The following is a 22,853-nucleotide window of genomic DNA, read 5'->3' as shown; positions in this document are numbered from 1 at the left end:
GTCAAACAGATAGAAAGTAATGCATGTTATTGTTGAAAAAGGAAAGGAAGGGCAAGAGTGGGAGGGAGGGAGATGAGAGAGAGGGAGGGAAGAAGGGAAAGAGAGAGTAAAGATTCGCAAGCAAAGGTAGAAAGTATTTGTAATGGTTTTTGAAGAAGTTATTGTAACTAGGCTGGGAAGCACGTGATGAACAATGCCATGTCCATGCTCACGAACGTGGCCTGCAGATGCCTGGAGAAAGTCATATGCTTCAGAAGAAAACCGGGCCAGAGGAGCAGAGGCCATGGCCCACACCACCAGGGCCACCGCAGCCTCCGTGCAGGAGGGAGTGCCTGTGGTTGGAAGCCTCTGGCACGGCTTGAGTTGAAGATTCCCCTTCCATTATTGGCTGTTTCTGCCTTTCTGCCCTCAAACTGTGCCAGAATTGTAAGATTTTCCTGATGACTGGACACATTTGGCATCTGGATTCTATGGTTGCTAACAGCCAGCCGTTTCCTGTCTCCTCTGGTTGAGAAGACCATGATATAGTGCAGGGAGCGGTGTCAGCTGCCGAGAGCCCAGTCTGACATAGTAGACACTCAGGCCAGATGCTTCGGTGCTGGGAGGAGAGGAGAAGGGAAACCACACAAGAGCTAGGTTGATGCCAGGTGCTTTCCTAGGTCATTCTGGCCCATCTTCGCAGTGATCAGCAAATTTCAGGTATTGATTAGTTATCCTACAGATGGAGGAGGAGTGTGCATGGGTCAAGTGGGTCTGAGGCATAGCAAGCTGAGATGCCATGGAGAGTTTCTGGGCTCAGAACTGCGTAAGTTATGCTCAGGCATCCTTTTTCATACTCTGCGGATGTTTTTAAAGCTAAATAAACATCTTATGGTCTTGTTTTTACCACTTGATCTTCTCTTGAAGTTGTATGTTTTATTCTATTTATTGCTTATTTATTTAATGAGAATCTGCAGTTGTTCTGTTGAATGCTATTCATTCTGCTTTGGCATTTTCTTGTTCTTAACTATAGGACCACTGTGGATGGGGAGGGGTCTCAGGTCATCTCCACCCTCTGAGCCATCGCTCTGGCCTGGTGTTTGTAGTTTTAAAAGTTTATTTAGGGTTGGGAATGTAGCTTAGTATGTAGAATGCTTAGATGCGTGTCCCAGCACATCAAACAGCTTGCTTCGGAACCCAGCACTCAGGAGGTAGAGACAGGAGATCCAGAAGTTCAAGGTCATCCTTGGCTACACATTGATGCCAGCTTGGACTCTGTGGGACTGTCTTGGGAGTGTGGGGTTATAATCATCACTAACAGCAGCAGCAACTATGGGAAAAATGTCTACTCCTGAGAGCCTGTTGTAGGCTTCCGCCGATATTAATGTATAAACACTGAAAACAGAAAACAATCAGAACAGAACAAGGATTCCTCTCAGTAACTTCAGAACATACATATTTAGTACATATTTAAAGCCAGGCCTGATCAGGTGAATATATTCATGTCAGAAGACCTTTTCAGTTCATATCTCTCCAAAGAGTGTCTTCCCGTTGCCCAGTGTATTTCTTTTCAAATATCAGTTTTTCATGGAGGATAAGCTGGCCAACCAGAATCAGGCACAATACCTGACCAGTGCGGCTGAAGGACTGCACGCAGTTCTGAGTTCTGCGAGACAAAAAAGAGATGAAGGAATGTTTATCCACATATAAGACAGGGGTGTTTTATAGATTCTCCAAAGGTGACGAAGAGAAGAGATTGATGCAAATGGTCACCACGTGGCTGTGCATGCACACACCAGAGGAATGACATGAATGGTTACCACGTGTCTGTGCATGCACACACCAGAGGAATGATGTAAATGGGTCACTACATGGCTGCACACACATACACACACACACACACACACACCAGAGGAATGACGTGAACGGTCACCATGTGGCTGTGCACACACACACCAGAGGAATGTCCTAGTTGTTTCTGGAACATCTGCATTTGGCTGAAGCTTACCTATGGCAAAAACAAGAGTCCCTCTCCCATCTTGGAACTGCCTGGGTGCAGTTCCAGAAGCACTGGGCTTTGCTGGGAAACAGAATAAATGTTCCCCGGAGCATCATTGCTCATGTCAGTAAACTTGAGAGCAGGTAAATAATATGTCAGAGTTGACTCAGTGAAAACCCAAGTGGTAACCCTGAGGGAGACCGGAGAAGACAGGAGTCACACCCAGGAATCTTTTGTTTGCCTGTGTGGTTGTTTGTCTCTTTGTTTTGAAACAAAATCTCACTATGCAGCTCGAGCTGGCCTGGAGCTCATATGTAGACTAGCTGGCCTCGAACTCACAGAGATCCATCTGGTTCAGGATGTGGACCACTCTACCCAACACCCCCAGCATTCTAGAGGGCGAGGTAGATGAAGCAGTTGGACCTGGATATGTTCGCACAGCTGCAGAACATCCTGGCTCTTGGAATCACCTTAGCATGGCTGGTCATAGTTTTTGTTGACTTTCGTGGGCTTTTGGCCTTTCATCCTTGACTCCGTATGTGTGTGCCAGGAGGTGAGTGGAGAAAGTAAGAGCAGAGCTAAGAATGCATTTGATTGCTTGATAGCAGCCCTGGCTCTAAGCCTGGCTGGAGTAAAGGTTAAAATTGTTGGCCTACCTCATAGCTTCGAGTTAAGTTTGCATTAGGTGTCCTTGTGGTCTGTTGTCTGGTGTCATGGATTTTTGTGCCCAACAAGTGAAGGTATTTTTCCACAATCAATGGTACTCATATCTTTTGGGCTGGTGTGGGTGGAGGACTGTCTCCCCTGAATCTTTTGTCTATGTCTTATGTCATGTTTTTAAATGTAAAGTAGAGAGCCTTTACTCTCCTCTCCTCTCCTCTCCTCTCCTCTCCTCTCCTCTCCTCTCCTCTCCTCTCCTCTCCTCTCCTCTCCTCTCCTCTCCTCTCCTCTCCTCTCCTCTCCTCTCTCCCCCCCCCCCTCTCAGATTCCTTATCTCTCAGGGCTCTTTCCCTTTTGAATGCATGTATATTTTTAGGAAATAAAGGTATACTGTTTCCCTTGTCAGGTTGAAGGACTTTGAGTGTGCTCCCTTGTAAAGTGTGTCAGGCCCCCGCTGTTGAGACACCTCCCACAAATAACTTGATCATTTTATGCGTAAACTAAGACTTCGGTACTTAGCCATTTACCTATGGGATGCTGTTTCTTAGACTATGGAGTCCATGATTGTGTTATTAGAGTCTTCTTTTTCTGGCTAAGTTATTTTTTGATCTATTAGGGATTTCCTGGTGATTTCAGTCATTTTGTAATTTATTGCTCATCTTATAACAGGTATTGGTGATATTAGGATGAAAACATTTATACAAGAGGAAATAAAAGCCAAGGGAGCAGGTAATTGACCGATTTATCAGCCTTAGCAGACAATGTTTCTGATAACGACATGGTAGCCATGGTAAATTTATTTCTGATTGCTTGAGGGGACAGATTATATATGCTTTTTGTACCATCAAGGTGCGCGAGAGGGTAAAGGAGCGAGCCATCTATCCGTGAACTAACCGGGACAACTGGGTTTCTGGGCTGGCCTTTTGTGAGTGCGTTCACACGGGGTTGTAAACCGTCCCTCAGGCAGGTGTTGGCTGTAGTGCATGCAAGCCTGGGTTTCCTTTCTGTTGTTGCTAGGTGGCGTTTGCTTGGGAACTAGGCCTCACAGGGGAGTCTTTCTCTACATCCCTCACTTGAATGGTGTTTGGAGGCAGACTGGAAAAAAAATGCTGATAGTCTTCATATCATTGACTTTCTGGCAGTTCTGGGCAAAAACAGCCACCTTAGCAGAGATAACATTACTACCCATGAGGGTTAATTTCAGTTGTCAACTAGACACAATCTAAGATCCCTTGGGAAAGGAGTCTCAGAGGAAATGTCTAGATTCGGTTGGTCTGTGGCCATGCCCCGAAGGATTTTCTTCCTTGGGTTAATTAAGGTGGAGACCCCACCTGATGGTGGGTAGCCCCCTTGCATGAGCTGGACCCTGGGCTGAAGGAAAGACAGGGAGCTGAGCAGTGGCAGGCATGCATTATGGGTGCTCTGGCCCTTGACTGTGGGTGTTCTGTGCCAGCCGTTCCTGCCGTCGTGACCTCCCCACAGTGACAGACTGTCACCTAGAATTGAGTCAAATAAACATTTCCTTCCATGAGTTGCTTCTATCACGGTTTTTTTTTTTTTTAATAACAATAGGAAGCAAACCTGAGGGTCTGAGGCTACAGATTAGACTTCAGATGTGAAAAAGTCCATAGCACCCATTTTTCAAAAAGATGTATTTATTTTATGCGTATGAGTCTTGTTTGTATGCATGCGTGTACACCATATATGTGCCTGGTGCTTGCGCATTGTCTCTGGAGGTGAAGTCACACATGGTGGTGAGCTGCCATGTCGATGCTGGGGACTGAGCTCGGATCCTCTGGAAGAGCACCAAGCGGTCTTCCCTGCTGAGCCAGCCCTCCAGAACCCAAAGGAACACCCTGAGTACGCCAATATCCTGGGCCACCTTAACGGTTTCACAAACTGTGGCTCAACTTTAAACTTTTGAAAATATGTATTTATGTGTGTATGTTTGCTGGTATGTATATTTGTGAGCACACATACATGTGTGTGCAGAGGTCAGGACGACTTGTGTGTGTTTGTATGTATCTTCATGAGCATACGTATGCCATTGTTATGTGTGCAGAGGTCAGGACGACTTTCAGTACTTCATCCTCTCCACCCTGTGGGTCTGAGGGATCAAACTCAGATTGCCAGGCTTGGCAGCAAGCTCCTTTACCTGCTGAGCCATCTTGCCCGCCCAGACTAGTGTTTTCAACAGCAAAAGGAGACTGGTTGTCTTCCAGTTCTGGAAGTTGGACAGTCAAGGTCAGGGAGTCAGTAGGGCTTTGTGCCCTCTGAAGGCCATTGCAAAACTGCCTTGGGAGTCTCTTCTAGCTTCTGGAAGCTCTGACTTGTGTGAGCATATTTACAGCCTTTCGTGGTGTCTCCCTGGGCACACATGGACTCAGTGTCCATACTTCCTGTTTACAGGGACCTCAGTCATTGTGGATCTGAGGGTCGCCCTAATGATTTCACCTTAGCTTGGCCATGTGAAAAGCCCTTTCACAGAAGTGTTCATGTGCACTGGGCTTGCTTAGCGCCTTAACATCTTTTGAACACAGTTCAGCCTGTGACATCAGGTATTTATTCCTAGTTTGCACACACTTTAATTTTCTTTAAACGTCAGTGAACTCATTTATTTAGTTAGTTACTAGGTTTTCGAGACAGGGTTTCTCTGCATAGCCCTGGTTGTCCTGGAACTCACTCTGTAGACTAGGCTGGCCTCAAACTCAGAAATCCGCCTGTCCCTGCCCCTCTTCCCCAGTGCTGGTATTAAAGGTGTGAGCCCAGTAACAATGAATTTATTTATTGTGTATATGTTGTATGTGGTGGTGGATACGTGTTCCTTGGCATGTGTGTAGAAGTCACAGGACAACTTTTGAGAGTCCATTCTTTTCTTCCACCATGTGGGTCCCAAGGATCAAAACTCAAGGCAGCGGGCTTGGGGATTCGGCTACTATGTCGTCACGCTAGTTAGCCCTGCACACAGTTTCAGTGCGCCTAGCGATTGCCACCTGCTTAGCAAAATAAAATGACTACGAATTCAGAAAGAGGCCCTCGGCTTTGGGTGCAGTGGAGACCCTACGTGGTCAAAGGGGCTATTAAAGTAAGACACCTCAGGTGAGGACTGGGGAGATGGCTCAAGGCAACAAGCTTGCTGCACAGACTGAGGACCTGAGACTCACATAAGAGCCGCGGTGGCGCATGCTGGTAGCCCTAGTGCTTGGGGGGTGGGTACAGGAGGATCTCTAGAATGCTAAAGCCCTGAGCCCCAGATTTAGTAAGAGACACCCTGCCACAAAAGGGAGCTGAGCGAGGAAGATGCTCCTTGCCATGCCCTGGCTTCCACACCTGCATGCGTGGGTGTGTGAGCAGGCATGCACATATATCCACCTCCAAGTCCACAGGTGCTTGAAGACGATTAATTAATATGGGTGCAAGATGCTGGCAATCTAAGTAGCTTCTGGGTTGCATCTGTGTATTAGAAACAATGATGATCTCAACCTGTTAAGGTTTTTGTTTGTCGTGTACACATTCTAAAATATTGCCAAAATGAACTGTAAAAAAATATTGTGTCTTTGATGATATTTAGTCTTATAGCAAATTCTGGTATTTTTTTTTTTGATCTTTTGATAATTTTTCATCACCTGAAAAATTTACTTTTGTAACAATGCTCCTGGGTTTTGTTTTTCAACTTGGCTTTGTCACTCAATAAGAATGAATGTGTGAGCCATTACGTTTTTGGAACCTTGGTTGCCTATGAAATTTGCTAACATCAAATGTTTACATGGTAGCAGGCATATCTTCAGGGCTGTATTGACTCATCCAGCAGATCTTTACTGGGAGCGTGCGGTGTGCCAGGCTGGTTCCAGAATTCACTCTCACTCACGAGTCGTGCGGAAGTTCCGTGATATTGTATGTGACTCGAGTTTGGAGGGGTTACTGGATCCTGTCTTGCTTTTGTTTATCAATTATGGGATCTTGGGCACGCCACCGGCTGTCTTGGTCATGCCGTTAGGACCAAAAATTGTAAAACAAAATTTGAAGCCAGAAGTTGCTCTGCAGTTCTCTTGGACCAGGCTAAAAGTTGCTCTGCTTTGGCTCTGGTCTTTGAGGGCAGCGCTCACAGGCCTGGCAGGTTCTGCTTTCTGGCTGAGAGCAACCGGGGCAGTAAGTCCACCTTCACGGAACCCACGGACTCTGGTGGGTGTTTTCTTATGTCCTTTGTTGCCACGTTTTGTTTGTGAGACGGTGTTTCATGCAGCAGACTGGCTTGGATCTCCATAAGTCCAGTCCAGATGTCTTGTCTCCACCTCCCAGATGCTGGGATCACAAGTGCGTATGTGTGTGTGTGTGTGTATACATACATACATACATACATACATACATACATACATACATACATATACCACCATGCCCTGCATTTCCTGTGTTCTTGTTTCTCCAAGCAGGTGGGTATCCACAGACATATATGGCATCTTTTTTTGTGGGGGAGGGAGTGTTTCAAGACAGGGTTTCTCTGTATAGCTTTGGAGCCTGTCCTGGTATAAATCTGTAACTCAGGCTGGTCTTGAACTCACAGAGATCTGCCTTCTGAGTGCTGGGATAAAAGGCATGTGCCACCACTGCTCAGCACGTGCGGCATCTTGAGAACGTTTTCTTTGGTCGTTTGTAGGAGACACCCAGTGTTATTAAGTAAAGAGACAGAGCTCTGTCTAAGAGGCAGAATCCATAGAAGAAGTGCTAACAGAAGACATAAAGACATTTGGGGTTTCTAGGGGGGACTTCTGAGTCACCCCACCCCTGGGTGGGGGCGGGGCTGCTGCCTTTTCTTCACTAGGAAGGAAGCTTAGGTGGAAAGTTTGGAAAATACATTCTTTCTTTTGTTCCATGTTTGAGAGTCTAATTCCTCAGAGAAGTAATAATTAAGGGTCTACTTTGTGTCTGACACTATTCCACTAGCCACAGCTACAAATGGACCTAAGATCTGCTCTCCCCATTGCTGTTTGATGGGCATGAGGGCATTAGCCACATGGGTATTTGGGAGAGAAAGCCGGTCAGGGGTCCCGTGGAAGAGCTTGCATCTGTCATCTGAGAGAGTGGTTGGATCTCACAGATGTGCAGTCACACAGGGCTGCACGGTCTGGGAAGGCACCCTGAGGAGCTCAAGAAGTCTGTGGAGACTTTGAGGATGAGAATGCTGGGAGATAACGCATTCTTGAAAACTTTAGTCTGCCTGCTGGTTGAGGTTCGCAACTAGAACAAAGCTGCTCTTTGGTCCCAGCAAGGAATGGCAGGGTGTGGTGTGCACTTGGGTGGCTTGGCAGTGGTGGAGAAGACTGCCAAAGGCGTGGCTACGTGTGGAAGGCAGAACCAACAACCCGTGAATGAAGAGATATGTGACGTGAACCCTGAAAGGTGGCAGGAAGGTTTGTGGAGGCTCTCAGCCACTGTGTTGGAGAGATGGAGAGGAGGCACTGTCTGGTTCCTTAACTATTGAAAGATGTGCCCAGGCCCTTTATCGGAGAATGTTGAACCTGGCTTACCAACTGGGTTGGAATTCATTTCAAAGACAAGGCATGATGTGTTCATTGTTGTTACCTCTTTCCACCAAGGGAATTTACATCATAGTTTGCAGGCAGTGCTGTGTGTACTTAGCAGTCTGGCCCAGGAACCCCTCTGCCGTCTTAGGTGTGGGTGCTTCTTCCAGGCTGGCTCTCAGCTGGACTGGTGACAGAATACGGTTGTCTCTCCACCTTGGCAGTTTTTTAAGTTTTCCTCTTGGCCTGGCTGACAGCTGTCGGATGGTCTTGGCACCTGTAATTCCTGAGCCTTTGTTCTTGAAACCGGTGGGGGCTTTATCACAGAGAACTCCAAGCCCTGAAAACCTCCAAGGGCTCCTCCTTTCAGGCCGCTTGGTGTGGGGAGCATCCTGACGCTCTCAGGCCCGAGAGGGATAGTTCAGACTTTGGCAGACAAAGCCAGCCCAACTGCAGATGTGTTTTGTGCTCATTTTATAAAACTGGTGTTGAACGGCTCTGGATGCCGCAGAAGAAACTTATTAACCGGCATGGAGTGGCTGGGTGGCTTTTGTCTTCCTGGCACCTCTTCCCTGGCCTTTCTTCGGTGACCCACATTGAGCCCACCAGATCCCGCCCTCTGGCTTCAGTGATAGGCTTAGGGAGGGGAAATGATCGCCAGCCGGCCAATCAGAGGGGGAAAGACCTTTTACTAGTGGATCCTTAGGAGAGTGAAAATCCAAACGCCTGCAGCCAGGTTTACAGCCTCTTGGGAAAAGTGGTCGGAGAAGCATGTGTGAGCGCTATTGAGAACGCCTCCTGATGGTGCTGGCAAAAACCTCCCAGATCCCAGCTCTATTGTGGCCCTCGCCGAGCGCGGTACAGTTCTCCATGAGAAAAGTGCACTTGCTGCTGAGTCCTGCTACCTGGCTGTGGTTCCCCGCCCCCAGAGCAGCCGGAGTTTGCTTGCTATGATCAGGGCACAGGGTCTCCAGAGCCGCTAACTTCGTCATCCAGTGGTGAGGTGTCTTAATGAACAGAGGCGACACCTTTAGTGGATCAGTAGGTGGTGTGGTCCTCAACTGGGAAGAATGCAGAATCTAGACATTTTCTCCCCTGCAGTTTAACACAACCACCGTCGGGTTAGCCTTATTCACAAAAGAGATGTTTCTAGTTTGGTTGTTTGCTGAGGTCCAAGTCTGTATGTGGATGATTTTCCAACATCGAGTACAAATTTCCAAAGCTGCTAGACCGTTGAAGCTAGTTGCTCCCTCTTACCACGCCACCGTTTGAGGGCTCCCACCACAATGTTGGTGGCCGCCTTGTGACTTGAATCCTTGTGCAGTCTTTGCTCTGCTGGGGCCTATGAACTGTAAGGCTCGACTTTGGGGCATGTGAATTCTGAGGACATCCCCTAATATCTTTGTTGGGTTAAATCACTATTTAGTAAAGGTTTGGTGGTTTGTAGAGTACTCCGACTCTTAGCCTGTATGAAGCCCCGGTTACATCCTCAGCACCACAAACTGGTATGACAACCATCTGTGATCTTAGCATCCAAACTGGAGGCAGGAGGAGGTCATTCTCGGGCTACACAGCAGGTTCTCTGCTTTCACTTCTGTGGTAATATCCTGACCAAAACCATCGCTGCAGGGAAGTCAGGTGCTGCCCACTCTGGGCTGGCTCTCCCATATCAATTAACTTGATTAAAACATCTCCCCATAGGCATGCCCACAGATCAACCCCATGTAGACAAGCTCTTATTGAGACCCTCTTCACAGGTGATTTTAGGTTGTGTCTAGTTGACCAGTAAATCTAATCACAGTGAATTTGAGATCAGCCTGGATACCTGACAGCCTGTCTCAAACAAACGCCAAATAACCCCCTCCCCCCAACAATCAGCATTCAGCATTGGATTTCCCAATAGCTTTTGTAGTACAGCTCCTTCAGTTTTATACATCACTTTTGTATGTTTCATGTAAAAACTGGCGGTTTTATTTGTAGCAAGTATTATAGGCACAGTTGATAACGCTGATAGAGATGTGTAACCTTGAAAGGCAGGCCTAGCTATTTACCTCAGCAGGTAGGGAGGGACACATTTATAGGGAAATGAGCTAGTTGGTAGGTAGCAGGTGAACATACCTGTGGGAGGGTAAAATACATTCACTGCTGACCTAAATCAACCTTTAATAGTCCTAAGAGGCTGGTGGATCCGTGTGTGTGGACCACTGGTAGGAGGGTATGTAGACAGACTGAGCAGTGAGGCTGGTGGATCTGTGTGTGTGGACCACTGTAAGATGGTATGTAGATAGATTAATAAGCTAGGCTCACAGGTCTGGAAATTAATAGGCATTTTGTATATATTGTTGGTCCACTTGCTCCCCATCTCTCTAAATGAGGATGTCCCAAGTTGAATGTCAGCCCAATTAAAAGCATCTAATAAAAACTTTGCAACTTGGAAAAGGTGAGGTGCAGAGACATTCTCTTCTGAGTGCACAGGAGAGCCTGGATATCAGCTTACCAGGTAGCTGCTTGAGACCTAAATTATAGATAAATGTGTTGGGTGGTGGAAGCTTGTTCTGTGTTACTCAAAGACGAGATATTCTCAACGTAGAAACAGAAATGTATTAGGCATATTTTCACTTGATAATTGCATTATTTTTGTTCTTAATTCTTTGACTTCTTGTTTCTCACAGCACTCAGTGTGGAAATGGATGGGAGCCCACGGACAAAATAATAAATTCCTTAACACACACACATGCACACACACATTCATGTGCACCCACACACTGTTGTGTAAAACCAACAAGAAACCGTGGAAACCTGACAGTCTAGACAGAGATTGTTGGAGAAATAACAATGGAAACAACTCCTTTTTTTCCTTAGAGGTTAAAAATAATGTGTTTACTGGAGTTATTTGCATTGGCCATTTCGAGGCTTCCCCAGGATGCCTTGGTTAAGAAAGCTGTGAAAGCCGCAGGAAGCCTTGCCAGGACCTTGTGCAGCTCTGCGATTTCCTAGGCTGATTTCCTGCTGGTTGATGGACAAGAAGATGGAGGTGTCTTGCTGCCTGGGCCTTCTCGGATTCCGAGAAGTGTAAGTCAGGAATTACATGTCCTGCACTTTGCGGCATCCAGCAGGTCCCTCTTCTAAACTGCACAGCGGCACAGTGTGACATGCCTACCCGTGGGAGTCTTTCCGCATGAGGCACAGGGGCAGGAACTCCCTGCAGTTGGACCAGCACCGTCTCCATGAACCCTTGCCTCACAGTTCGCTATGTGAACATAGAGGCGAGGCTGCAGACAAAATAATAAATACTAATGAATAATTTACATTTGTGGGAAAACCCCTGTAGTCTTATAAACAGAGAGGGCGTTTTGACTTTCCTCAACCGCTTTACATTCTTACTTATCTAAACTTAGTTTTATAAAGGCCTCCTGTACTTTTGATTTCGACCCCGAGGATGTCAGAATAATTGTAGCTGTGTTTCTTCTCAACTGTCTGCGCTTTCTCTTTTGAGGGGATGTGTTCAAATCCTCTGGTTGTTTGAATAGCTCAGACTTCAGAAATGTCACCATCAAGGAAGTGATTATGTGGTAATTGCTAAGAGTTCTCTGGGGGAACAAAACCAACTGAATGATTGTATATCACAAAGGCAGCTTGTTAGGTTAGCTTACGTGATACTTCTGTGTAGTTCAGCAATGACGGTCTTTATACCAAAGAGCCTGAGAATCCAGTAGCTGATCAATGCATGAAGCTGGACACCTCTGCGGTCGTAGTCTGGCCCTGAAGTCCTGGAGGATGCTGGGAGCATGGAGCATCATGGGTCTTTGGTCCATACTAAAAGGCTGTAGAATCTAAGGTGCATTACCTGTCAAGGACAGCAGCAGCAGTAGCAGCAATAAGGTTGACTCAGTCATCAGCAAGAGGGAAGGCAGGCAGGCAAAATCACCCTCTCTTTTTCCTCAGACCTCTTTGTGTCCCCACATCAGTCAGTTCTTTCAGGAAATACCCCATAGGACCCCCTCAGAGGTGTATCTCCTAGTTAATTCCAGATCCAGTCAAGTTACTGACAAAGATTAACCACCACAGTGATTAATATTAATATGATCTACATACCCCAGCTTTTGGATAGTTCAGAGGAACATGGATCTCCATCAATGCATCTGCTAAGGATGGAAGGTGGGAGGCTTGAGAAGCACACAGGCGTTTAGGGGGCATATGCTATTCTGTGGAGTTCTGCCTTCACGTGTAACCGTTGTGTAGGGGTCACGTTTTGGGCAAAATTGGGAGGATGGCCTTATGTGGAGGTATAGTAGCTGCTTGTCTCATCTGAGGATCTTTGATGTCATCTTCACGCTTGGTAGGACTACCCTGATTGGATAGCTACCTTAGTCTCTGGCCTACTCACCTGCTGCAGGAGGGAGATATCTGCGCCCCTGAGGGTGTGGACAGGTGGAAAATGGAGCCATGCTTTGCCCCTTTGCTACTAGATGAACTAAAGTCCTTAAGCAGTCAGGCCAGCCTTTCCTGCTATGACAACAAAAGGGAGTGGAGAGAGTCCATCCGTAGTCAAGGGTCCTCCCCTCAGGAGGTCACCTCCCCGCAGGGAGTGACTGTGTCTTTATGTAGGATGTCCCCTTGCTGATTTTTGACTCAAGCAATGAAAAGGTGGCTGGGGCTGCCAAGGAGGGCAATAAGCCCCTGAGAACTCCCTGCAGAGCCATCCTGGAGGCCCCTTGGCAGGCTCCGTGGTTAGCAGAGAAGCCCTGGGCCAGGTGTCCAGACATTTGGGTCCTTGGTTCTTGTGTCAACAGTAGGAACCATATGGTGTTGAGTTAATTGGTTGCCACTGGTGTATTTCATCATCTCAGTAAAGTGACAAGATTGGACACCTGTCTGTAACTTTTTAGGTTCTTAAAGCCCGCACTTCATGGATTTTAGTTAACTCTTAATGTGTTGGCTCAGGACCAGGCTTGACTATCTATTGTTCCACCAGTATGAAAGTAGAACCCAAAAGCACTTCGTTTTGGGTCATGTGTGTTTCTGTTCGCTCACATAACATGTATAAAAACCGAAGAAGAGCCAGTCAGTTCCTACTGTAGTGATTCTAATGACCTTTAACCTTTCTTACTGTTTATAGTAGAGGTCCACGTGGCTTGTTGTTGTTTTGAAGAGTGAGGTATGTAATCTGAAACCAAGGCAGTGGTTTGCAATAAGTTTTCCTTATTGTTGCGGTTGATGGTGACCACTTGAGGTTTGGTAAAAAGTGCCCCCACTCTAGAAGCCATCGGGGAAACGAGGATTTCAGGATGAACAGAAAATGAAAAGGGAAATGGTAGCAAATGGCGGGGAACCAGGCTGGCCTTAACTGAGGAAATACAGTTTTAGCAGTTTCTTTTAAAGAAGCAATTCCATTTGATGTTTTCCATTTTCTTGATAAGTTAATAAAGGACCTAGAGAAGGAGCTGCAGAACTCTCACCGAGTGAGAGAACTCGTCATTTGTGGCAGCTTCTCTCTGAAGGGCAAGGGAAGATCAGTGGGCTCGCCTGTAGCTCCTTGTGTAGTTACCATTCTGAAAGCAAACAACGCGCGCTGGTGTCGTAGCTAAGCCCCAGGAGGAATTTGGCACAGTCTCCAAATACTGGTGGAAGTCTGCTGGGGACCAGACTCCCTGCTAGACTCAACGTGGGGTATGTAGGTGAGGGAACACTGTTCTGCCCCGAAGGAGCACCTCTCTAAAGGGAAGCTGGTGATGGTCTCAGCAAAGCTCTAAAACACCCTGGAATCTGGCCACCAGTTGTCACCTGAAGGGACCACTGGCATCCCACCCCGTGCTTCAGTGAGGTTGTCTGCCTCACTCTTACAACCGCAGCTGTTTGCCGTGATACAGCCGGAGTGACCATCCCTGGCATCAAAGCCACATCCTACAAGGCCTGTGCCCGTGTCCTCTCTCCCGTAGCTTCCAGGCCACAGCCTGTCACTGATCTGCGTGTGACATCCTAACTCCCTCAAATCACCCTCGTCCTTGCAAGCAGACCCTTCCCCTCAGACCTCTCTTCTCTGCTGCACACCCCAGCACTCGGTGCATCTTACATGCCGGCCCCTTAGAAACTAGCTTCTTTGGATGCTGCAGAATCACAGTGGTTCTTCCTCTGCATGCCTGGATCGTTCTCCTAGCCTCCCCATCTCTTCTATGTCTTTGCTCAAAAGTCACCATCTCAGTGAGGGACTCTGCCACCTTGTCTAAAATTGCAACTTGCGTCCTCTCTATAGCCCGTGATCCTCTTTGTGACAGTCCAAGTTTTTCCCATTGCACTAACCATCCTCCTGCCCACAGCACCCTCTAAGTATAGTCTAGTGTCAGTCTTCCTCTGCTGACGAGAAATCTCCAACAAGGCAGGACTGTTATTTTGTTAAATGTTGTTCAGTTTAGAATAGTCTAGAATAATGTCTGGCATACACTAAGCACAGCATAATTATTTATTGAATGGGCGGGCAAGAAGGAGAGACTAATTCTATAAGGAAAGAACCTTTGGAGCTCGGCGTGAAGGATGATGGGTAGACTTTGACCACCAACTTTTCTGGGAAAAGGGCCTTCCGGATGAATGTCACAGAGGTGAGAATGTGGTGGCGCTCACCAGCACCCGGGGAGTGTGGAGTTCCACCTGACTGGGCTGGGGGCGGGACTGCAGTAATGGATAGAAAATAGCTCCTAAGATCTCTTAGAGGCATAAAGAAACAGGTTCCTAGTCACTGCCCTGAAGTTCATGATAGAAATGGGAACGCTGGCACCCAAGTGGCATGCATATCCTGGATACACACCTCACCCAGGAAGGCACTAATGCAAGCAGTATTTGCTAATGAGATCTGATTTTATGGAGCACTTTCTGTTTTCACAACATGGTCACGTGCTTATTGGAACTTAAGCTTCTTCACAACTGACCGAGAGAGTGTGGCAAGTAGTGTTTACATGTTTAGGGGCGCTTTATTAAAGACTGAATTGCATCTTACACTGGAGACAATGGAGCCGCAAACCACCTAGGTGATCTGCCTGAGATCACTGGGCTAGGATGGGGTGGGGAGGGTGGGGACAGGGCAGGCTGCTCCCCAGTGCTGACACTATCTGAAGGGTAATTGTTTCGTGTTTGCAAGCCTTTAGGCCTATTTTGTTTTCCCATTCGTGAAAAGCAGTGGAGTTTTCATTGAGCCACTTCTTTGCGGGTTGTGTTTTTCTCTTTTTGTCGGGTTCAGCTCGTACCAGATCACTGCTGGAAAGAAACGCTGGCGTTTCTGTCTTTGCCGGTTGAGCATGCTTGCCTTGAATCAGCTCTTGGCGATGCTGGCTTTTGTGTGGTTCTTGGGTGGAAGGGAAGGGAGTGCATGATGTCACCCCCTTTGACTGTCTCATAACCTGGTGTTCTTGAATCCCCCAGATGTTAGTAGGCAGGACGAGGCGGAGGGCGAGTTCAGCGAAGGAGAACACTGGTATGGGAACTCCTCTGAGACTCCATCAGAAGCATCCTATGGGGAAGTCCAGGAGAACTATGCGCTATCCCTGGAGGACCGGATCCAAGAGCAGTCCACATCCCCCGACACCTCCCTGGGCAGTGCCACCCCCAGCAGCCACACGCTGGAACTGGTGGCACTTGATGGTGAGGTTCTGCGAGACTCGCTGCAGTGTCAAGACCACCTTTCGCCTGGAGTGTCTTCTGTGTGTGACGATGACCCACCTAGTTCCAATAAACCTCTGAGCAGCAACTTGAGGAGGCTGCTGGAGGCCGGGTCCCTTAAACTCGATGCCACAGCCAATGGCAGGGTGGAGTCCCCCGTGAATGTTGGCCCCAGTCTGTCATTTTCCCCGCCTTCCCACCATGCCCAGCAACTCAGTGTCCTGGCCAGGAAGTTGGCAGAGAAGCAGGATCAGAGTGACCAATACACCCCCAGTAACCGTTTCATATGGAATCAAGGTAAGTGGTTGCCGAACTCAACCACCACCTGTGGCCTGTCCCCGGATTCGGCCATCCTCAAACTGAAAGCTGCGGCCAATGCTGTTCTGCAGGACAAGTCCCTGTCCCGGACAGAGGAGAGCCTGAGGTTTGAGTCCTTTTCCTCCCCCTTCAGCTCCCAGTCTGCCAGCTCCACCTTGGCAGCTTTGTCTAAGAAAGTGAGTGAGAGAGGTCTGACCCCGGGTCAGGAGCACCCACCTCCAGCCAGCTCTTTCCTGTCATTGGCCTCCATGACGTCCTCCGCGGCCCTTCTGAAAGAGGTGGCCGCTAGGGCCGCGGGGAGCCTCCTGGCTGAGAAGTCGTCCTTGTTGCCTGACGACCCTCTACCACTGCCGCCTTCTGAGAAGAAGCCAGAAAAAGTCACCCCACCACCACCTCCTCCGCCCGCACAGCCTCAATCCTTGGAATTATTGTTACTTCCAGTTTCCAAGGGAAGAGTCTCCAAGCCCTCCAATTCAGGTATGGAATCTTGTTCGGCCATGGTCGCTCTGACTGTGGGACTCCCCGTCTAAGACAAGATAGAGTCGAAAAGCAAGAACACAGCAAAACACTTGAAATGGGCAGTGTAATAGTCTTTCATGTGTGTGCTGCGGAAACAGCTATGGGTTTGAAAAGTAATGAATAATCTCAGCGGCGTGCAGAACTCCCTCCCTTTCATGCACCTCCCCCACCCCTCACCAAGTGTCGACGAGGTCCATACCAGATACATTTAATGGGGGAAACTCAAAGCGCCCTGTCAGAGTGCAGGGCGTCAGTGAACACAAGGGAAAATGCTGCTTTTGAAATAGTGGTCAAGGGAAGGCCCTGCTCCCTCTGTCACAAATGGACTTTTGCATAATTAGTGAGCGCCCTGCCCTAATTGATCACAGCACACACCCTTATGTTAGTATTTTTATTACGTTTTTGTGGAACTTAAGCTTTGTTCACCTATCCTGTTCACCTGTAATTTCCTGTCAAACGGAATGCTAGAATTTCTTGCACATGCTTCACTTTGGTCAAATCCATTCAGATATGAAAGGCTGTGTGTGTGTGTGGCAGTGTAGGCCGGTCTGTTCCCAAGACATCACTATCCCATAGCTCCCTGGTACTCACAGCCACATCCTCGGAGAGGGAGGTTGAGTCACTACCGCACCACCATAGCAATGGCATTTCATGTACTGCTTTGCCTCAAAGCTGCATTTGTGATCAATGCAGGTTCCTGGGATGGCGTAGTTTCACGTGTTTCTCAAGGCTGTCCTTGAGATGAAATGGGGAAAGGGCCAAAAGAGGCTTCGTAGAGGGGGCTGGGTAATTAAATTTCTGATAGGATAAATCACTTCTGATCCAGAGTCATTTAGCGTAGGGCTATAAGACTGCGTGTTATGTTACTAGGCTCCTTTCTGTCGAGGCGGTGGGTTTCTGAGTGATGTCTGTATTACGTGTCAGTCTGGGCATCAGTTACTTAGTTAGTTGACTGGGGCTTGGAAAGAAATGACTGACAAAGCCAGTCTCCTGAAGGCACACCTTCATTATTTTAAACTGGTCTTGGCTATTAAAGTCAAGAATTGTGAAAGAAAACTTTTTTACTCAAATAATAGATGAATTTAGAAATGAGAAAGAAGTTATGAGTATCTGGTGCAAAGTCGGCTTCATTTGCTTTGCTACAGGATGCATCTCCAAGAACAGAAGGTGCGCTCCCCTTTGGTTTAAACGTACTTAGCTTTGCCAACATTTCTATGGACTCTTTACTAGGATTTAATGAGGGAGACTTGGAAGAGATATTTACTATTTTAGTCAATGAAAGTTCAGATGTTACATGGGAGAGGTAGAGGCAGAAGGGTCAGAAGTCCAAGGTCATCCTTGGCTGCATAAGGAGATTAGCCTGGACTACCTGAGTACCTGAGACTCTTTATCAGGGGGAACAAAAGAAAAGCTACCCAAAACAAACAAATAGCACCCCACCCCCAAGCTCTGCAGAGAGATCACAAAATCACACACCACCCTGATTTCACGAAGGATTTTTTTTCTTAAAGCTGTTTCTCAAAATATTACTAAAAGGGCATATAAAGTTGTCTCAAGAGTTCCAAAGAATGTGAGCTAGGGAAGCTGATCCTGTCTCAAGTAATTTAGACACCAGACATTGCTTTGACCTTCTTTAGGTCATGGAGTCTAGATCATGAAAAAATAGTGTCTTTTAGGTCTGGCTTTCTTCTTCTTCTTCCTTTTTTTTTTTCTTTTTCTTTTCTTTTTTTTTTTTGAGCAGGATTCTGTTGTTGCCAGATCGTGATGTGTTGAATTTCTTGAGAGTCCAGCACTCAGTAGCCTTTCCGCCCCTCCGGAGAGATGTGACACTCGAGTGGGCGGCTTCTTTCATGTGACCTGCGCCCCCAGCACATGCTACACGGCTTCTCTGAAAGGGGACACGCTAGCGGGAAGATGATGTCCTCTTGCTATAAAGATAAATGTCACACATTGACTCGATTCTCTTTGAAGTCACTGCTCTCTTAGAGCTCAGAATAAAATAAATGGTTTTGATTTTCAAGACCAAATTTCTTGTAGAAAGCCAAAGGGAGTCCCAGGATGCCAGGCTCCTGCTTAAAGGAATAAGAGATAGTGTTTCACAGAGAGGGTCTCCAAAGCATCTTCTTGTCCTGGCTAAAATTTACATAGACTTCAAAGCCACCTCGCCCCAAGAAGCTGACAGCCTAGGCTCTTCACAGGATCAATCCATAAGGATTTTCTGGACTGCTGTTTCCTTTTGTCTTTATTGGGGTGTTATTCAAATTATTGCAGATGCTTACAAAGTCCAAGGGAAGAGATGCCCTCTTCCCACCCTCCCATCAGATCCACAACTGTTTCAGTCTCAATCCAGAACGATTACATACACAGGCTTGCTTAGGAAACTGGATGTTTAACAAGAATCAAATCTGTTGCTGATTTCGGATGTTTGCAGAGAGATTTAAATGTAACACGGCTGCAGCTATCAGACTTCTTTCTTAGTTGTGTTCAATGCCTGTTAAAACATGAATTGATAATGATACATCCATAACGGTCTTGCTAGCTGTTGCTGTTTCCACCCTCACCCCTTATCCGCTGAAATGGACTTTGAGAGACATGGCCAAGAAATTTCATTTAAAGAATTAAAGTCTGGGTTGAGGAGTGTAGTGAGGTTGGTAGAGTGCTGGACTCCATGCATAAAGCCCGGCACCACACTAACTGGGTGCATTGATGGGTAACTGGTGCGTATATATGTATGCGCCAGTCAAAGTCATAGGTCTGAAGTGTTGGTGACAATGAATGTGCATGGATCATGTGCATTGAGGGTCCCCTGGCATCTGTGAGCACCCTTTATGTGCATGGTAAGGACTATGTGCAAATTATCTTGACGGCCAACACCATTCTAGCATAGGATCTAACCAGAAGTGTTTGATTTCAAACCTATAAAAAACCTTGAATTTGTTTTACTAAAACTTCAATTTGTTTTACTAATATTTGAAATAATAAAACCTTCCATGATTTACTGTTGTTATTATTATTTAGCTCTGTGCAGTTCTGCTTTTATTGCCTTGTGGATTGATATGATGACAATGGGCTAGAACACCAAACTGAAAATTAAGAGGTGGGCTCTGATCTCAGCCCTGTCTCTACATGGCTGTTCTTCAAGTCCCCGCCCAGTTCAATTTCATCATCTGCAAACCAAGATGTTTAGCAATGCCCTGGAATCCCTTGCTGCTGTCACTCCCTGTGTTTGCTTGCTGCTAATTTTCTAGCTCTCTCCACTAACTCTCTAACAAGTCATTCTTATCTTCTTCCTTTTCCTCTTATTCTGAATTAAATACATGTCTTCTTTCCTTCAGAGCTTTCTGTCAAATCCCCAGTAGGCTAGCCTCTGCTTTCATTATGATAGTTTTGAGTGTCTCACTCGACTTTACCAGTGATGTAGGTTTCATATACGCTGCCCTGAATTTGCTTTTGGAAGTAGCTAAGGTGTAAATGCATGAACACATATCTGCTTATCCGTTCATCCATTCATCCAGGACCATTTCTGGTCACACCATGTGGGAGTCATGCCCTTGTGGCTCCATGCTGGCCCCATCAGAGCTTACCTGCAGACTGTCTCATGTCCCTTTTAGTTCCAGCACTCATTTATCCATTTCTCACCACTGTCTCAGCCCAGCCCTTTTCACTTAGCTTCATTACAGGCCAGCACGATTACTGAGTCATGTGTTGGAGCTTTGGCCACACACAGGTAGGATGCCCCAGCCATGTTCCCTCTTCCTCCTCCTCTTCCCCTTCCTCCTACTCCTCTCCCCCTTCCATCTTTTTTCCCTATAGAGCCATATTTGATCATCTAAAGCCTGTCTAGGCTGAGCTGCATAGTGGGCTCCTGGTCCCATATTAAGCCAGGTTCCGAGCTGCGGATTCCCAGCTGTTATGTGCATCTGCTCCAAGGGTGGGTTTTCTGCCGGGAGGCTGTGCCCTTCGTCATTCCCCACAGTCCAGCCTCCCAGTACTAAGTCCTTCCATTGACCGAGGGTGTTTCTCCCTCGCTGTTATTGTCTGTAAAGCAAGCATGTTTTCTCCAGCTGAGCACAGTAGCAGCTCTCTGTGCCACTGCTCTGTTAGCATCAGGTGGCATGGAATTTTGTTTGCAGTGATGTATTTGAGGGGACATGTTCACTGCAAACTAGGTACGATCATGAACATTGCAGTCTTGGTGCTTGCAAAATACGGGGTTCATCCCCGGAAGTGGTCGTATTTCCCAGGCTTTATTTAAATCTGAGCAAAAGCTACAGCAAATTGAGAGAAACTGCATTCTTCCTCCCATCTCTTGTCATTACCAGCATCGTGTACACATGGGATGTCTCCTAAAATGTGAAACTTCTTCCTTGCATAAATGAAAAATGCAAATGTCACCAGGAGCTGATTGCTGGCACAGTCTGAAAATCTCTCAGTTCATTCTGGTGCCTTTTTTCATTTGGCTCTATCTTCCTTTCCTTCCACGGTAGCTTAAAATCCCAAGCAGAGAGCTAGGGAGATGGGCCAGTTATAGAGCTGGCTGAACAAGCGTGAGGTCCCGAGTTTGGTCTCCGAGAACCCATATAAAAGTAATCCTAGTGTTGGGGCGACTGAGACAGGCAGATCCCGAGAGTCATGGTCAGCTGCTCTATCGCCTGGGCTAGATCCAGGTTCAGGGAGAGACCTAGTATCAAGAAAATAGAGTGACTGAGGCAAGCACCTGACATTGAGATGTGGCCTCCACAAGCATGTTCACACACGACTGCACGCACACATACAGACACACAAAATCCCATATTGTTATGAGTATAGTTATATTTCAGTCGGTGTCTTCTCATTATCATATTTTCCTCTAGTCTGTCCAAGGACACCCTAATTTATACACAATTCATGTGTATTTTGGTACTAATTAAAACTAAAGCAGCATAGTTTCAAGATGAAATAAGTGGATTTATACAAAGTACTAATATGCAGGGTTTATTATATTTATGCATTATTTATTTATGGAATCAACTGACTTTCTACATACCAAGGCTACTAAATGGATGGTACCAGAACGATTCCGGAGTAAGGAAATATCTCGCATGCAGTACACTTGAAGCTACAGAGTTAAGATGATGCTAGGGGAGGTAACTGAGACCAGAGGAGCTGCTGATCATGGAGCGAGACAAGATGCTGGGGACTCTGCGATCTGGCGGGGTTCTCGGTGCCTTCCTCTCGTGTGCCATGAAGTTGCTGGCCTGTGGAGGAGGTCTCAGCTTTTCTTTCCCTTCCTGTGCTCATTCTGTGAGATTAGTTTCTAGTTTCAGTCATGGGAAGCACTCCTGTAAGATAGGGACCTGCCACGGCCTGTTGGTGCATGTCCTGCATATTACCCCAATGTTCTTCTGACCCAGCGTAGACGTCAGCATCATTTTCTCTTTCCGCTGTGTGACAACAATCTCACCTAGAGGCCTGGTCCAGGTCTTTCTCAACAATCTGTTCAATGTACAGGCTTTGGGGACCAAGATACCAGTATGGAGGAAACAATGGTAGAGAGAGGTGATTCAAAATTGGGGATGGGATGAAATCAGTGCAGATAGCCATCCCAGACAGAGGGAAGCTTTGGACTTTCATGAGTGGCAAATGCAAGCCTGTCCGAGGTGTTTTTCTCAGAGTAGGAAACAGCACCCAGCGTCGACACCAATCAACAGCAGAAGCTGACTTTCCAGAGTCAAGTCAGATGCCATTGCTAGTTGCTTGGTTAACCAACCAGTGTCACTTATACTTGTATTAGCAAAGCTACATTTTTTTTTTTATCTCCTAGCCTTATTTCAGAGTCTTTCTGAAAGCCATCCCTTTTAAGTGGCTCTCGGCATGTAGAAACAGAGTTGACTCGATGAATAAATAATGAGATTATCTTAAAGTATGCACTTGGGGATGTTTCCTTTAAAAATCACAGAAGTGATGTTTGCATTTAAATTCAAATAGTGCAGAAAGATGGGACGGGACACATGCGCCCCCACATGCACCCCAACTCCTCTCTTGTGGCCACTGTTCTGCTGTGGTTGCTGTTTAGAGGTGTCTGGGTGAGCTGTGAGTCTACAACATTCTCACGCGGTAAAAAGATAGCTGTTTGTTGTTGTTGTTGTTGTTGTTGTCGTTAGCTTCCTGTAATCAGGCTTTTCTTCCAGCTTCCCCGTCTTCCATTTTGCTCTAGTATTTCAAAGCAG

The 22,853-nt window shown here is 46.8% G+C and overlaps 1 protein-coding gene across 9 annotated transcripts in view; it reads left to right on the top strand.

Annotated features, from left to right (window-relative positions):
• Znf827 (zinc finger protein 827) overlaps positions 1–22,853 on the top strand; it is a 173,107-nt gene that overhangs the window by 17,481 nt on the left and 132,773 nt on the right. For all 9 annotated transcript variants that reach the window (XR_015736017.1, XM_087900542.1, XM_087900540.1 and 6 more), the window contains exon 2: positions 15,571–16,602. Coding sequence is in view for 8 of the 9 variants with exons in the window: in XM_087900542.1 (XP_087756668.1) it covers positions 15,571–16,602 (1,032 nt within the window). In the remaining variant the exon portion in view is untranslated. The remainder of the gene's footprint in view (positions 1–15,570; positions 16,603–22,853) is intronic.

Source organism: Myodes glareolus, chromosome 22 (assembly GCF_982192425.1).
Source record: "Myodes glareolus chromosome 22, mMyoGla1.1, whole genome shotgun sequence".
NCBI classification, from domain to species: Eukaryota; Metazoa; Chordata; class Mammalia; order Rodentia; family Cricetidae; genus Myodes; species Myodes glareolus.
The sequence above is the reverse complement of the archived record's forward strand: the minus strand, read 5'-3'. Positions and strand labels throughout refer to the sequence as shown.